Raw genomic sequence first — 17,072 nt, 5'->3', positions numbered from 1 at the left:
TCCTTCCAAACCACTCATTGTTGAATTTGCGATTTCCTACTTGTTGTGTAATGTTGATGTCTAATGGCTGATGAGCACCGATACTTTTTAATCTATAATTTCTCTTCATATGACAAGGATTAAAAAGGATTTGCCAGTAGATTGTCGGCTTGATTCATGATGATGACTGCTAGCTTAGATTTTGAAAGTAAGATGTTGACACAATCAGTCCAATCAAAGCTACTGTACATTATAACGCCATTTGGCGTGTCCCCATGAGTGACAGAACACTGAGCCAATCACGGTGCAATGCCATTATTTTCTGCTGGTTTGCCCCACCACCACAGAAACACTGAGCTAGGCTGAAACATGTGCATTTTAGAGCTGCCTTACTCAAGAAAACAAAAAAGAGACCATGTTTGTAGGGGGCTTTACTATCTCTATGATATATATATATATTTTTTACATTGTTTGCAAACTGATATGTGACACATACTAATGCCAAAACAACATACAAAAGAGGCAAGCCCCCCCAAAACATTTTTTTGCTAAAAATGTGGGGCTCAAAACGGGTCGCCACTGTTGATATGACTGACTTGCTTAAACAAATGTGTTTTCTACTGACAATTGAGATGTACAAACTATGGCATAAGGGGACGACGTGCGGATAAGAGGTAATCAGTAATTCCGATTAAGACATTAATAAGCAAGCTTGGATGGATGTAGTCAATATAACTATTTGTTCAGCACTTTTGAAATGTACAGTGACAGAATTCCTGAAAAGGGACAACTTCTACATGTTATGCAGCAAATACAGACATTTGACTTAAGTAACCACATTGTGGGCCTGTTACAATACCTGAATAATGATTGATTTGACAAATATCCACTTTGTTAGATCAGATTTGGTGGTGGTCTAAGGCACTGCAACGCAGTGCTAGCTGTGCCACTAGAGATCCTGGTTTGAGTCCAGGCTCTGTCGCAGCCGGCCGCAACCAGGAGACCCATGGGGCGGTGCACAATTGGCCCAGCGTCGTCCGGATTAGGGGAGGGTTTGGCCCGGCTGAGATGTCCTTGTCCCATCGCGCTCTAGTGACTCCTGTGGCGGGCTGGGCGCATGCATGCTGACAAGGTCGACAGGTGTACGGTGTTTCCTTCGACACATTGGTGTGGCTGGCTTCCGGGTTAAGCGGGCATTGTGTCAAGAAGCAGTGCGGCTTGGCCGGGTCGTGTTTCGGAGGACGCACAGCTCTCAATCTTCGCCTCTGCCGAGTCCATACAGGAGTTGCAGCAATGGGACAAGACTGTAACTATCAATTGGATACCACGAAATTGGAGAGAAAAAGGGGTACAAAAAAAAATATATACAGTATATATATATATATATAAAAATATCGGATTTGGTGAATGTGTGCCAATCTGGTGAATGTGTGCCAAAAACGTCTGCGTTCCATTGACTCCTTTACCACATCTGTGCTTCCACCATTTTAAAGTAGTCAACTAGGTGGGGATTCCTATGGGTTGTCACCTCAATGGCCCTGCCCAAGCTGTCAGAAACGCTATAATGGCATAGATATAAAGATGAGTCCTCTATCTATCTCTATGGATCACGCAAACTAAGGCCAACTTTAAGTAGTTGATGACCCGGGTTTATGTGCTGTGCGCAATAGTCTGGGGACGAGGTTAAAATGTAGCTGGCTGCTGTTGACAGAAATAGGAGCACATTTAATGAAAAATATATATATTTTTCATTAAATTGAGTTGCTTGTCAGATTACCAGTTGCTGATGTAAATGTGCATGTTTCCTGTGCTTTGAATAGCACAGAGCACAGAAATGCGACTATGGTTTTGTGCCAATCCAGATGATCAAATTTCGCACCATATACTGACCTTGTGACACTGAAATCCGAGGATGTTTCTCAAACTTACATTTTAGGGTAAATTGCTCCATTAACATTGTTGATACATTGGTACAGTAGCCTATATCGGTTTATGACTCTCCAGGAACTAATGTTTTTAGTTTCAGGAGAGACACGCTTATATGATTATGTATGTTGGGGGGTCCATAAAAATGTGTTATCCCTGGATTAGCCTATGGGTTGTTGTTTTTTACTGTTGTCTTTAGCTTATGTGCTTTAAAAAGTAGCAAAAGTTACAGGCCTATACGCTATGGGTGATAAGGATTTATACTTGTGGGTTTGTATTTAATGGAAAAACTGGTGGTAGGCTGTGTAAAGGTGAGTTGCTCAGTTGAGTTGGTTTTCAGATTATATATACAGTGCCTTCAGAAAGTATTCAGACCACTTGACTTTTTCCACATTTTGTTAAGTTACAGCCATATTCTAAAATTGATACAATTGTTTTTTTCTTCTTCATCAATCTACACACAATACCACAAAATGACAAAGCAAAAACATGTTTTTAGAAATTTTTGCTACTTTATAAAAAATAAAAACTGAAATATCACATTTACATAAATATTCAGACCCTTTACTCAGTACTTTGTTGAAGCAACTTTGACAGTGATAAAAAAAAATCCTCCGCAATCTACACACAATACCCCATAATGACAAAGCAAAAACAGGTTTTATCATTTGCAAATGTGTTACAAATAAAAAACAGAAATATCTTATTTACATAAGTATTCAGACCCTTTGCTATGAGACTCGAAATTTAGCTCAGGAGCATCCTGTTTCCATTGATCATCCTTTAGATGTTTCTACAACTAGATTGGAGTCCACCTGTGGTAAATTCAATTGATTGGACATAATTTGGAAAGGCACACACCTGTCTAAATAAGGTCCCACAGTTGACAGTGCATGTCAGAGTAAAATCCAAGCCATGAGGTCAAAGGAATTGTCCGTAGAGCTCCAAGACAGGATTGTGTCGAGGCACAGGTGTGGGGAAAGGTACCAAAACATTTCTGCAGCATTGAAGGTCCCCAAGAACACAGTGGCCTCCATCATTCTTTATTGGAAGAAGTTTGGAACCACCAAGACTCTTCCTAGAGCTGGACGCCCGGCCAAACTGAGCCTTGGTCAGGGAGGTGACCAAAAACACGATGGTCACTCTGACAGAGCTCCAGAGTTCCTCTGTGGAGATGGAAGAAGCTTCCAGGAGGACAACCATGTGCCAAGGATCCCTGACCTCCAGGTGTGTTAGTCACTCTCATTCAGATATCATTAACATGGTATAAGTCATAGAAAAATTGATAGAATTGCAGCAAATTAGCTGTAAAACTGCAACAAAAAAATATCTCTGTGTGATGGCAAAATTTGTAGAATTTGCATGAAATTTGTTATAACATTTCTAAACTTCTCTCAGTCCCATGGCAATATGTGCAGAATTGCAGAAAGCTAGCTTTAAAACGGCAACATTTTCCCTACTCCCCATGGCAAAACGTGTAGAATTGCAGGAAAATAAACTTTAAGACTTAAATTAAATGTTTGGCCCACAATGTGGGGGGCTGTCATGCCAAATAGTGTCCCCCTCTACGTCACAATGGTATTCGATGAGTTCTAGCTTCTGTTGCTAGGGCTGTTGCTAGAACTTGAAACATTCTGACTGGATTACGTAATGAACCAAAGCTTCCGTTGCTATGCTGGTTGCTTGGAAGGAGGACGCGGGCAGTTCTAGTTCTATTTGACCGCATAAACGCTGGCTCAGTCCATACAAAATTATTACCTCAGAATTGCTCTCTAAGGACGGTGTTTTTGACGGTGACAAACTGCTGACTACCTGCTGCTTTAGAGGACCGAAAAGACTGGAGAGAACACTTTCTTTACCATGTATTTGTCTTTATATAAATACAAATAACAATATATAATTTAAACTGTTTTTAGATTGATGTTGCTAGCTACTGTACTTATATACCCCAGCCTGCCTAGTCAGCCAGCTACAGTAGCCTGCTAGCTAGCCAGAGAGTTGTATTTAGCTAACGTTAGTTGGCTTGCTAGCAAGCAAGCTACTGTAATTGTTATTGCCGCTTTCTGTTTGTATGTAACGTTAGCTTGCACTTCAATGGCATTCCTCGAGGAGATGTTCATTTATCTTTCCAACCAGGTGAAGGAACGTTACTATGAAGACACAACTGTGTCACACCCTGATCTATTTCACCTGTCTGTGATTGTCTCCACCCCCTCCAGGTGTTGCCCATCTTCCCCATTATCCCGTGTATTTATACCTGTGTTCTCTGTTTGTCTGTTGCCAGTTTGTTTTGTTTCTGTCAAGCCTACCAGCTTTTTTCCCCCTCTGCGCCTATCTCTTGATTGTTCCTGTTTCCTAGTTGTCCCGGTGTTGACCATTCTGCCTGCCCTGAGCCTGCCTGCCGTCCTGTACCTTTGACCCACCTTTCTGGATGATTGACCATTCTGCCTGCCCTGACCCTGAGCCTGCCTGTCGTCCTTTGCCCCACCTATCTGGATTACTGACCTCTGCCTGCCCTTGACCTGCCTTTTGCCTGCCCCTGTTCGATTAATAAACTGTTGTTACTTCGACATTGTCTGCATCTGGGTCTTACCTGCAAAGTGATACACTGATCTCGACAAGAGGTGCAACATTCAGAGAAATTCACAATTCAGGCTAACGTTAAGCAGATAACTGGATGGATTTAGCTATGTACAACCATTTTTCATCTAATGTTAGCTAGTTGCTAGCTATACATATAGTTCAGTGGATGCTGCTGAGGGGAGGATGGCTCATAATATGGAGTAAATGGAATGGTATCAAACACGTGGTTTCCATGTGGTTGTTACCATTCAATTGACTCCATTCCAGTCATTATGAGCCGTCCTCCCCTCAGCAGCCTCCACTGTAATAGTTATATTTCTTATATTTATAGCTACAAGTTAAACCTGATCAATCAAAAAGGATAGGTGTCAGCAATTATGGTAATTCCAAATGCCCTTAACTAGGTGTCTTCGCTGGGGGGGGGGGGGGGGGGGGGGGTAGAAATCAGAGAGAGTGATGGGGTAATAGTAACAGAGAGAGAAAGACAGCAGTGCAAATGTACTTAGACTTACTTCAGCAACTCTTCTCTTCCAACTTGTTAGGCAATCATATCTACCTACCGAGGAAGGATGGAAAGCTACACAGGAGAGTGATTTTTACTAAGGAGGCCGTGCTGACCGAGATGCATGCTGACCATTTCAGAGTGAAGCGCATGATTGGCAAAACCAACCTACGCTTCTGACGGGGAATTGTCAAGGAGGTGGACAGCTGGGCAAGTGAAATAACCTTTTGTTTTTCAATCACATTCTATTATATCTGTTATATTATGAATTTCGTTTTGTATGATACCCATCAAGGACGAGACTCGCGAGGCCACCTCCAAGGCGATGGTGGACATCTTCAACACCTGACCCCCAGGAGGTGTAGGTGTCCTGGAGGGCAGGTATTTTGCCCCTGGTGATGCGTTGTGCAGACCTCACTACCCTTTGGAGAGCCTTATGGTTATGGGGGGAGCAGTTACCGTACCAGGCGGTGATACAGCCCGACAGGATGCTCTCGATTGTGCATCTGTAAAAGTTTGTGATTGTTTTTGGTGACAAGCCGGATTTCTTCAGCCTCCTGAGGTGAACAGGGAGTACAGGAGAGGGCTGAGAACGCACCTTTGTGGGGCCCCAGTGTTGCTTATCAGTGGGGTGGAGATGTTGTTACCTACACTCACCACCTGGGGGCGGCCCGTCAGGAAGGCCAGGACCCAGTTGCACAGGGCGGGGTCGAGACCCAGGGTCTCGAGCTTGATGACGAGTTTGGAGGGTACTATGGTGTTAAATGCTGAGCTGTAGTCGATGAACAGCATTCTCACATAGGTATTCCTCTTGTCCAGATGCGTTAGGGCAGTGTGATTGCAATTGCGTCGTCTGTGGACCTATTGGGGCGGTAAGCAAATTGGAGTGGGTCTAGAGTGTCAGTTAGGGTGGAGGTGCTATGGTCCTTGACTAGTCTCTCAAAGCACTTTATGATGACGGAAGTGAGTGCTACGGGGCGGTAGTCATTTAGCTCAGTTACCTTAGTTTTCTTGGGAACAGGAACAATGGTGGCCCTCTTGAAGCATGTGGGGACAGCAGACTGGGATAAGGATTGATTGAATATGTCCATAAACACACCAGCCAGCTGGTCTGCGCATGCTCTGAGGATGCGGCTGGGGATGCCGTCTGGACCTGCATCCTTGCGAGGGTTGACACGTTTAAATGTTTTGCTCACGTCGGCTGCAGTGAAGGAGAGCCCGCAGGTTTTGGTAGCGGGCCATGTCAGTGGCACTGTATTGTCTTCAAAGCGAGCAAAGAAGTTGTTTAGTCTGTCTGGTTGCAAGACATTCTGGTCCGCAACGGGGCTGGTTTTCCTTTTATAGTCCGTGATTGATTGTAGACCCTGCCACATACCTCTTGTGTCTGAGCCGTTGAATTGCGACTCTACTTTGTCTCTATACTGATGCTTAGCTTGTTTGATTTCCTTGCAGATGGAATAGCTACACTGTTTGTATTTGGTCATGTTTCCGGTCACCTTGCCCTGATTAAAAGCAGTGGTTCGCGCTTTCAGTTTTGCGCGAATGCTGTCATCCAACCACGGCTTCTGGTTTGGGAATGTTTTAATAGACGCTGTGGGTACGACATCGCCGATGCACTTGCTAATAATACCGCTCACCGAATCAGCGTATTCATCAATGTTGTTGTTCGCCGCAATGCGGAACATATCCCACGTGATCGAAGCAATCTTGAAGCGTGGAATCCGATTGGTTGGACCAGTTTTGAACAGACCTGAGCGCGGGAGCTTCCTGTTTTAGTTTCTGTCTATAGGCTGGAAGCAACAAAATGGAGTCGTGGTCAGCTTTTCCAAAAGGAGGGCGGGGGAGGGCCTTATATACGTCGCGGAAGATAGAATAACAATGATCTAGGGTTTTGCCAGCCCTGGTTGCACAATCGATATGCTGATAGAATTTAGGGAGCCTTGTTTTCAGATTAGCCTTGTTAAAATCCCCAGCTACAATTTTCTCACAGTAAAGTGTAACCTGTGTGTTTGCTTGTTTAAGTCTCTATCTCCTACTCTTTTCCCTTTAACTCTGCTCCTGTTCTCCAGGACCTAGGAGTTCTGCCCAACACCCAGACGTGGATCTACCTATTGTCCTCCATTACCAACCACCCTCCAACTTTTCATTACATCATCTACAGCTACAGTTGTTGACATGTTGTCATTATCTGCTAAAATAATCTGCTCTATCATACCGAGCACATAATATGTGAGCTGCACAGATGAACTAAAAACACTAGCACTGCAAACACAGAACAAAGCGGGCAGCAGTGCCTGGACTTTGCAGACTCCCTCTTCAAGTCCCCTTTCTGAGACTGGCTGCCTGTTGAGAACAAGTGACAGGCAGAACCTCGCAACCACCTCCTCTATATTCCAAACACCAGAATTTAGTATTTTAGTCTATGATTGCCATCTGAATGCACATAAAATCTGTGAAAATAAATGACACAATTGTACCAAAAACGATCAAAATTTATGTATTAAAATCTTACATATTGCCTGGTAGGTTTTCACAGCTGTTTTACAAGGTGTTCATTATTGTAAGTTATCTTTTGATTGTATTTATTTGCTCCACATTATTCATTGTTGTTTCCTAGGACCTACAATAGATACATATATATTCAACCACAAGGGTGTACTAATGAGCTATGCAAGATACAGATTTTTTTTATCATAACAGAAGACTACTGAAATTATATTATTTCAGTGTAGATAAGTGAAAGGCAGGTTAAAATAAAAACTTGACAGCCAGACAAGCCAGTGTATGAATCAAATGAATTTGCATATGAATGGAGTGGAAATTAGCTGACTTTGTGATATGTAAGGTATGTAACTTTAATGTGTCAAACAAATTACACGTTCTTTGCCATTTCCGAAACGTAGCAATGTTAAAGACATGGAACGCTTACAAGAAAGCTTAAATTCTTCTTAATCTAACTGCACTGTCCAATTTACAGTTGCTATTACAGTGAAAGAAGACCATGCTATTGTTTGAGGACAGTGAACAATTATGAACTTGAAAATGTATTAATGAACAAATTAGGCACATTTGGGCAGTCTTGATACAACATTTTGAACAGATATGCAATGGTTCATTGGATCAGTCTAAAACTTTGCACATACACTGCTGCCATCTAGTGGCCAAAATCTAAACTGTGCCTGGGCTGGAATAATACATTATGGCCTTTCTCTTGCATTTCAAAGATGACGGTACAAAAAAAACCTGCATGTTTTTTTCTTTGTATTATCTTTTACCAAGATCTGTGTTATATTTTCCTACATTAATTTCACATTTCCACAAGCTTCAAAGTGTTTCCTTTCAAATGGCATCAAGAATATGCATATCATTGCTTCAGGTCCTGAGCTACAGGCAGTTAGATTTGGGTATGTCGTTTGAGGCAAAAATGGAAAAAATTTCGGATCCTTTAAGAGGTTTTTAAACAGCAGAATTGTCGCGGAAACCAGCCTTGTTTGCATAGCGATGATGAAACAAACGTCATTTAGGCCATAATGATCTCCAAAATTCTAATCATTAGGTCATCACAGCGATGACATAGCAACGGGCGCTAATCATTTATTTATTTGGCCAGGGGACATTATTTGGCATGACAGGGCCCCCAACTAAATCTCACTTAGAGCCCCCAAAAAGCTAGGGCCGGCTCTGGGCTAATACTTGATGGAATCGCTGGTGGTAATCTGTGCAAAGGTGGTTAGCAGTATAAGCCCATAGTTATTGTTTTTCCTACTGTCTGAGCTATACTTACGCGTAATGTTGGCCAGTTAGGCTATGTTTAAGACAGTTACTGTATAGCCTAACTGCCCATCATTGCAAGGAGGTGCTCAGTTCCCCCAGGTATGATAACATGAGCCACTGTTCCATAATTCCTTTGGGCTCCGCCCACGCATTCTGCTATGACACTACCTACGTTGGACCAGAGCATTGCTGACATGGGTATGATTTAACAACCTACGAGTTTTATCCTAAACATCTTCTCCTGTGACTCCTATGAACAATGTCAAAGAGGAGGAGTTTGCCTGTCCATCTGCGTTCGGAGTAAGGACATGGTGACAAAAGTTTTGGACGCCGCCGCAATTATAAGAGTGGACTGAAAAAAACAAGTAATGGCCAGATCTAAAGCAAGAATATACACGTGTCTCGCTTTAACGCTAGTGAGCGCGATTGGGATAATTATCTTATGCACTGCATTCGCCAAGCAAAATTGTACGGAAGGGGTCTTTAGAAGTGCAGCTGTAGCCGCAGACTCGGAAACATGCTCAAAGATTGGACGGTAAGTGCTTACTTACTGCTTATCCGTTTACCCCTAGGTAGGCTACAGTGGATTATAGTATTGTAGAGGTGGTATAACTGGTATTAATTTATTTGACAAATAGGTAGGCTACAGTGGATTATAGTATTGTAGAGGTGGTATAACTGGTATTAATTTATTTGACAAACTTATTATGGTCAAGTTTTCCAAAAACAAAAATGGCACAGTCGCATAGAGCGTACAATTTAGACTTAATCAAATGTTAGGAATGGACAATCCTTAAAGTCGAAACAGTTCCTCAGTCTAACACAGGCAATGTCACTCACTGTTAAATTGCCGAGAAAAGGAGCTGTCCGGTGCGGATATGTATGTGCGTTCGTCACGCGCAGAGACACATTTAGTCTTGAGTAGATCAAGTTGAACCCTAATCACTAACTTTGGTTATTCATACGTTAGGATTTACTGCCTATCTTGCCTACCAGTTTAATGAAAAACGTGGCCTCCTTCTACCCTCTCATCTGCACTGGTCAGTAGCCTATTAGATAGTACCCCATTGTTGAGAAATGTAAATAGGCAGTTTTTTTATTTAACCTTTATTTAACCAGGAAGGGCTCATTGAGATTTGAAATCTCTTTTTTCAAGAGCGTCCTGGCCAAGATAGGCAGCACCAAGTCATTACACAATTACAGACAGACAACATGAAAAACTAAGTAATCTAGTAAAAACCATAGAATTCACAAGAGTATAACAAAATCATAAAACAGCAAATTAATAACATTGACAGGTCAGGGAATCAGTCTCAAAATCCTTCATCAGTGATTTAAAAGCACCAATCAGGACAAGTTCATCAAGTTTAAAAGTATTTTGTAAGGCGTTCCAAGCCGATGGCGCAGAGTACATAAAAGCCCTTTTTACCAAATTCAGTTCGGACATTTGGAACAGTTAGCAGGATAAAGTCCTGCGAATGAAGAGAGTACCCACCACATTTCTGAACAATAAAAATGCCCAAATAAAATGGTAGTAATCCTAAAATGGCTAGAGAAGGCCAGCCAACCCTGGTATACAAAGTGCAGTGGTGTGTAAATGTTTTGCAGTTTGAAATCAATCTTAATGTGCCATGATAAAGGGTGTCAATTGATCTCAAACACTGAGCATTCATATATAAAATATCCCCATAGTCTAGTAAAGCCATAAATGTAGCTGATACTAGCCTCCTTCTGGCTTCAAAAGAAGCCTTATTCCTAAAATAAAATCCCAACTTCAGCTTAAATTTTTTTGAAAGTCGTTGAATATGCAATTTAAAAGAGAGGCCAGCATCAATTAAAATTCCAATATATTTATATGAGGTTACAGTCTCAATCTCATTGCACTGACAGGTAGTGATAGGTGAAAGGGTCAGAGATATATTTCTTGCTTTAGAAAACACCATTTGTTTAGTTTTGTCAGTATTGAGGATAAGCTTCAATTGACACAAGGTATGCTGAAAAGCAGTTTTCAAGTTCTGGAAAGCTTTTGTGAGAGACGAGGCACAACATTAAATAACAGTATCATCAGCATAAAAGTGAAGTTGAGCATTTTCCACATTTTTGTCTAAATTATTTATATAAATAGTGAATAAGAGGGGACCAAGTACAGAGCCCTGGGGCACATCATTACAGATAGACAATTTAACAGACATGAGCCCATCAAATTGAGTGCACTGAGTTCTATTAGACAGATAGTTAGCAAACCATGCAACTGCATGCTCCGAAAGACCTACACTCGACAATCTCTGCCTCCGTATAGTATGATCAACTGTATCAAAAGCCTTAGAGAGATCAATAAAAAATGAGACACAGTGCTGTTTTTTGTCAAGGGCTTCAGTGATATCATTTAAAACCTTCATGGCTGCTGTAATTGTGCTATGCTTCTTCCTGAAGCCCGATTGGTACATTGATAAAATAGAGTTAGTAAATACAAACTATTTTAGCTGTTCACTCACAAGGGTTTCAAGTATTTTCACCAGGGGTGACAGCTTTGAGACTGGCCTATAATTATTTAAAAGAGTTGGATCTCCCCCTTTTAAAAGTGGTAGGACAAATGCTGATTTCCAGATCTTTGGAATTTCATTACATTCCAGGGTTAGATTGAACAGATATGTAAGTGGTTCAGCAATGAAATCAGCTGCCAGATTTAAAAAGCAGGGATCAAGAAGATCAGGACCTGCAGGCGTTCTCTGATCTAAGGATTTCAGGGCTTGATGTACTTCCTGCACTGAGAATGGCTAAAAGTTTGACCAGCTCTCGCTTATTCATCCACACAGGGCTGTACTGAGACAGAGGACACTGAATCAAACAGCCTACCAGATGATACAAAGTGCTCATTGAAACAATTCAGTTATCAACTATATAATCGCTGACACAACTCCAGCTATGCAACTACCTTTTTGTGTATCTATGTATTGTCTGACCTTTAAGAAATGAACATGTATTTGCATTCATAGCTACAGTATATATCCAGTACTTAGCCGATTTTACTGAGGCTATACATCTACAGTGGGGTTTGAAGCTATCAGATTAATTTAATTATAGCCTAATGGTTCTTAGTATTATTGCACAGTCCACATCGAGACAGACAAATAGCCAGGCTCACTACATGCTATGTAAACCCCCATCCAGAGATATCCTGCAGAGAGGAGGATCAGCAGTAGATGGAGCCATTGCTGCATTACTGTGCACCTCTGTCATAAACCCACAAAGTATGGGCATTGGTGGGGGGTCCATATTCACGGTGATGGACAGTAGCGGTAAGGACACTTCATCCCCCTACTATAATATTTGGATGTCTGTGTGGTATCTCAAAGTCACAAAGGGGGGATGAACACTTTCATGTCATGTACATTTGTTTATTTCAAAGGCAAGGTTAAAATCATCAATTCAAGAGAGACTGTCCCTCAGGAGTTTAACCCTGATCTACTGAGTGGATGCCCACACACCTTCCAAATGATGACAGGTATTTGTAGTGAAAATGAGTGAACATGAACTTTGTCTTTCTTGAATTGTTTTTGTAGTCAAAAAGCATGTCCTTCCGCTTTACGATGGAAGCTGTTTTTCTTGTTGTTCAAGCTTTCTTTCCTGTTGGCATCAAGGTGGGAATTCTGTGGAACTCCAGTAATCCTGGGGCAGCTTGATCTTGCTGATTTAAAGCTGTCTGTCAAGCGACAAGCCGACTATGCTGGTTTATAAGCAAGGATTTTCATTCCTTGGTATAAAGTCCTTATTTAATGATGACATTGAGAGCCAGTACAGTCACATCCAGACTCCTGTTCAGATATGTGAAACACCCCTGGTACCCTCCTCCATCGGCCTGTTTCATGCCTGAAGCCTGCTTGCCTTCTGACAGGCTGTCTGCTAATGCCAGCCTGATTCTGGTTCTCCTCTCACTGTGAGGCAGATGGTTTTGCTGCTTCCTTTTGATTTCTCCCTTTTTCAATAAAATGTGATTTATAAACGCACTAAACAAGACAAAGGGTCCCGTGGACCTGTAAGCAACATGTTGCTGTGTGCTGTAAGCCAAGAGCACACACAGTGAACAGCCCATCCGTTGGCTTTGTTTTTAATTTCCACTAATCAGGTTGTTATATATATACTATGAATTAACATAAACTTAATTGAAAATGTTCATCTTCATTTGTAAACACAAAAAGAGAAATCTTCCGCAAAATATTATATGTATTACCATGCCAGTCGAAATGTAATGGCTTAGCAAAATCCCTAAAGGAAATCAACTCATGAAAGGCTTAAACAATGTTTACTCCATTCAAAGTTTATTTTTCAGAAATGTTGTTAAAAGGCAAACAACAGCAGATTTATTTATACTTATGAAAGTGGACAAACAAGCTATAATCAGTAAGTGATAGCAATCTCAGGGATATAAAAGATACCGTGACTGTGACCGAAGACAGTTTCGGATAGAGAGAAAAAAGTGTCAACAAAAAAGAGGTCTGATTTCCCCCACCCCCACCCCTGGTTCCAGGCAGCCAATGGATTGGTGTCCCTGGAGAGATCCGTGGGTATGAGCAGGCCCACAGGTTGTTTGGGAAACTCCCATGGGCCAGCCTCTTCCATCCCACCATCAAGCTGGCTAGAGAGGGTTTCCCTGTACCCCAGGTCCTGGGCCGCTTTATCCCACTGATCAACACGGATGAGACCCTACCAGTACGGTAAGGACCACCCTGATCTTAAAGACCTTAACATTATGGTAAGAGCCACATTGACCCTAAATGACTGGAGGAATCCAACTCATAAAGCCCACCCTAGAGTGAGACAATAAAACAGTATGATGAGTCCCAGATGTGTGGATGTATAACATGAAAAGTATTTCAAGAGAGCAAATGTCAAGCCATCATTCTGTCACCACATTGCAAGAAAATAATATTTGAGCTGTAGTCAGTTGTTTCTAGATAAGAATGGAAACCTGCTGAAGGTTGGAGACACTGTGAAGTTTGAAAAATTGGCTGACACATTGGAGATCATTGCAAACCAAGGGGCAGATGCTTTTTACACTGGAAAAGTAGCAGAGGATTTAATCGGCGACATAAAAGAAGCAGGTACACCAAGTTCCATTATTGATAATCACCTCTCTCCCTTATTGTAGCATTGCTTTACAGCAAATATATTTAATTACAAGGAAGCTGCAAGTCTCTAATGCATTCAAATTGATCACACCCAAATTATAATGTGCCTGTGGTATGTATAGGCATTTGGAGTGCTGATTAACTCATCAATATATTTCAATGTATGTTTTTGCTGTCTTGTAACTGTATTTTAGGTGGAACACTATCCATGAAGGACCTGGAATTGTTTAAAGTGACTGTGACAGATGCATGGACTATTCCTCTAGGAGAGTACCAGATGCACTTCCCCCCACCCCCATCAGGAGGCGCTATCCTCAGCTTCATCCTCAACATCATGAAAGGTTGGAATTGAATAATATCTTCTTTTTTTTTCATTTTAAGATGGACCCCATATAACACTGACATGCTCTTATTTAGAGCATATAAGTAATTGTTAGCTTATTGATACAGTATTTGGGTTAACTGAAATTGATTATAAAACGTTTAAGATTGAAAGCATCCTGGAGACCAGAAACCTGGTAGAAAACCCACCTCCTTATTACATTTTCCTTATGTCTTTGTCTATAGAATACACCCTAAACTCAGCTTCTCTGATGGGAAAACAAAAGACTCTCACCTATCAACGCTACATTGAAGCGTGTAAATTTTCTAACGGACTGAGGAAGTACATCCGTGATCCACACTTCAACTCAAAACCAGTAAGTTCCACAAGACTCGAGGCGTATAGGAAATCATGACATAGTATAGGTCAAGACCTGGGTGCTCGTAAATCTTTAATGATCTAAGTGCTGTTTTATCCCAACAGGGTCATGTTGAGCCACAAGGGATAATTATGGAGGGTGCAGCATCAGCTATTACTGATGCCAGCTTAGCTGTGCTCCAGTCTGAAATGACTTTCCATCCCTACCATAATCAGAAATTCCTGTTTTTTCCCACAAATTGTTCAAAAGATGTCTCATCTCTGCTAACCTGCTAGAACTGAGACATGGCTGTATACTCATGTCTAACTCCATGGGGTCACAGGAGTCTGCAGCCATGCCTCAGGGCAAAACACCTGCTTTTTAAATCACTCACACACAAAACAACACAAAACAGCAAACCATGCATTCTGCATGATAAGATAGGAGGGTGAAATGGGAAGTGGCTAAGTAGAGAGATGCTACTGTAATGCAATATATACTGTAACTCCAACCTGCCTGATCAAGGTCCATTTACTTATTTTGTCCAGAGAGCATTAAAGTTCACTGAGCAGCAGTTTGCTGACCACTTCAGGGCCATGATCAGCAGTAATGAGACCCATGATGCTCAGTACTACAACATCACTCCATACCTGGACACCATGGGCACCACACATGTGTCTGTGATAGCTGAGGATGGAACTGCCGTCTCTGTTACCAGCACTATCAATCACATGTAAGTCAAATGTTATTCACTGTGTAGAATCATAACAATAATCATCATTAGGGCTATGTCAGCAATGTATAATTGTCATTAGCTATGTATAACCATGTAACATTCACAATACACACAATGACTTGTCAAATATCTTTCCCTTCACTCAGGTTTGGATCCAGAGTGTTCTCCCCTAAAACTGGTGTCATCCTCAATAATGAGTTGGCAGATTTCTGTGGGAAGGCAGATCACATTGTTGCAGGTAATGTGACCCCCCCCAAAATATTTCCTGAGTGTTTGTAAGGGTGGCTGTAAAATAAACTGATAGTTTCTTGGACATTTCAATTGCTTTTGTAGCCTCTCCTTGATGATTTGTTTTCTGTTTTGGCTTGCAGGTGAGCAGCCTCCCTCCTCCATGTCCCCTGTTGTCCTGCAGTCCAAGTATAAGACTCTGGTGATTGGCGGGTCAGGTGGCAGCATGATCACCACAGGGATGGCCTTGGTAAGTGACCATGGTAACAACAATATTTCATCAACATACACTTTGTGTAAACAAATAACAAATACCTGAATAACACCAACACTCACCTAATGTTCATAAATCTACTGTGTGACCAATATTTGACTGTGTTTTCTAAAACACTCTGTACCTTAAACACACCACCATGGTAACATTCACTTTTAGTCCACATACAGGCACAGTATTAGCAGTCTTCCTCCTCATGGTCTCGTATGTCTATCTCTCTCCCAGACCCTCATGAACCACCTGTGGTTTGGGAAGAGTCTGGAGGAGGCCATCGCTGCCCCCGTTGTGTTTGTGGATTCCAAAAACGCACTGAAGTTTGAACCTGACTTTGACAAGGTAACACCACACATCATGGGCACTCAACGATTAAAGAAGTATTCAGTAATGTTTCAGAAGAATATTGTTGGTCTTTCACAGATATACACATCTGAGGGGGTAGTATTCACAGGTCTCCATATACATTGTGTTCATACTTCAGTGTGTCTGTCCTCCTGTTCCTAGCACTTTCTTCCTCTCTCCCTAAGGCTGTGGTGGAGGATCTGAAGAATTTCGGGCACACAGTGGAAGTTCAAAAGTACTTCTACAACGTTGTCAATGCTGTAGAGAAGGACATCGGTTGCATCAAAGCTGTTTCAGATTCCAGAAAGATGGGCAAGGCAGCTGGTTATTAGTCTTCCAGACTGTTGGTCACTGACCCTGGATATAGATAGTATTCCAACTGTCAATATAGAGCTACTGTAGCTATAGCAAAAACATGGCTCTGATTATGCCTCAGACAAAATATGATTGTGCAGACAGTATATGCTTTTCATCCCATTTACTACAGTATCAACAGGCAACGTGTAGAACAGCAACCTCTGATATTAAGTCACAAATAGGAGCATACTGTATTTCATTGTAATGTAGAGGATGATTGAATGCTAGATCTGTCTTCTCTTCCCCATCCCTTTTTCTAGAACTTACTGGATATTATTCCAGTACTGGAATGTATGTACTTAATAATGTACACTGAACAAAAATATAAACAACAATTTCAAAGATTTGACTGTGTTACAGTTCTTATATGGAAATCAGTAAATTGAAATTAATTAGGCCCTAATCTATGAATTTCACATCAATGGGAATACATATATGCATCTGTTGGTCACAAAAAAAAGGAAAGGGCAGAAAACCAGTCAGTATCTGGTGTGACCACCATTTGCCTCATGCAGCCAGCGCAACATATTTCCTTTGCGTAGAGTCGATCAGGCTGTTGATTGTG

At 41.6% G+C, this 17,072-nt stretch overlaps 1 protein-coding gene across 1 annotated transcript; it reads left to right on the top strand.

Moving 5' to 3' along the window:
• The first annotated feature begins 8,906 nt into the window (after positions 1–8,906).
• Positions 8,907–16,851, top strand: ggt5a (gamma-glutamyltransferase 5a). Its single transcript, XM_055919304.1, has 12 exons — positions 8,907–9,299; positions 11,936–12,063; positions 12,174–12,269; positions 13,293–13,479; positions 13,706–13,866; positions 14,088–14,234; positions 14,461–14,591; positions 15,122–15,306; positions 15,456–15,547; positions 15,681–15,787; positions 16,037–16,147; positions 16,336–16,851. The coding sequence occupies exons 1-12, from the start codon at positions 9,133–9,135 to the stop codon at positions 16,480–16,482; spliced, it is 1,659 nt and encodes a 552-aa protein (XP_055775279.1). The 5' UTR covers positions 8,907–9,132; the 3' UTR covers positions 16,483–16,851.
• Positions 16,852–17,072: the final 221 nt, after the last annotated feature.

Source organism: Salvelinus fontinalis, chromosome 4 (genome assembly GCF_029448725.1).
Source record: "Salvelinus fontinalis isolate EN_2023a chromosome 4, ASM2944872v1, whole genome shotgun sequence".
Taxonomy (NCBI): domain Eukaryota; kingdom Metazoa; phylum Chordata; class Actinopteri; order Salmoniformes; family Salmonidae; genus Salvelinus; species Salvelinus fontinalis.
This window is presented reverse-complemented; position numbering and strand designations above follow the sequence as displayed.

Coding starts and splice junctions, on each gene's coding strand:
- ggt5a (XM_055919304.1), top strand. CDS start 9,133: ATGGCCAGATCTAAAGCAAGAATATACACGTGTCTCGCTTTAACGCTA. Junction 15,548..15,680: donor GGCAGATCACATTGTTGCAG/GTAATGTGACCC, acceptor TTTGGCTTGCAG/GTGAGCAGCCTCCCTCCTCC. Junction 15,788..16,036: donor TCACCACAGGGATGGCCTTG/GTAAGTGACCAT, acceptor TCTCTCTCCCAG/ACCCTCATGAACCACCTGTG.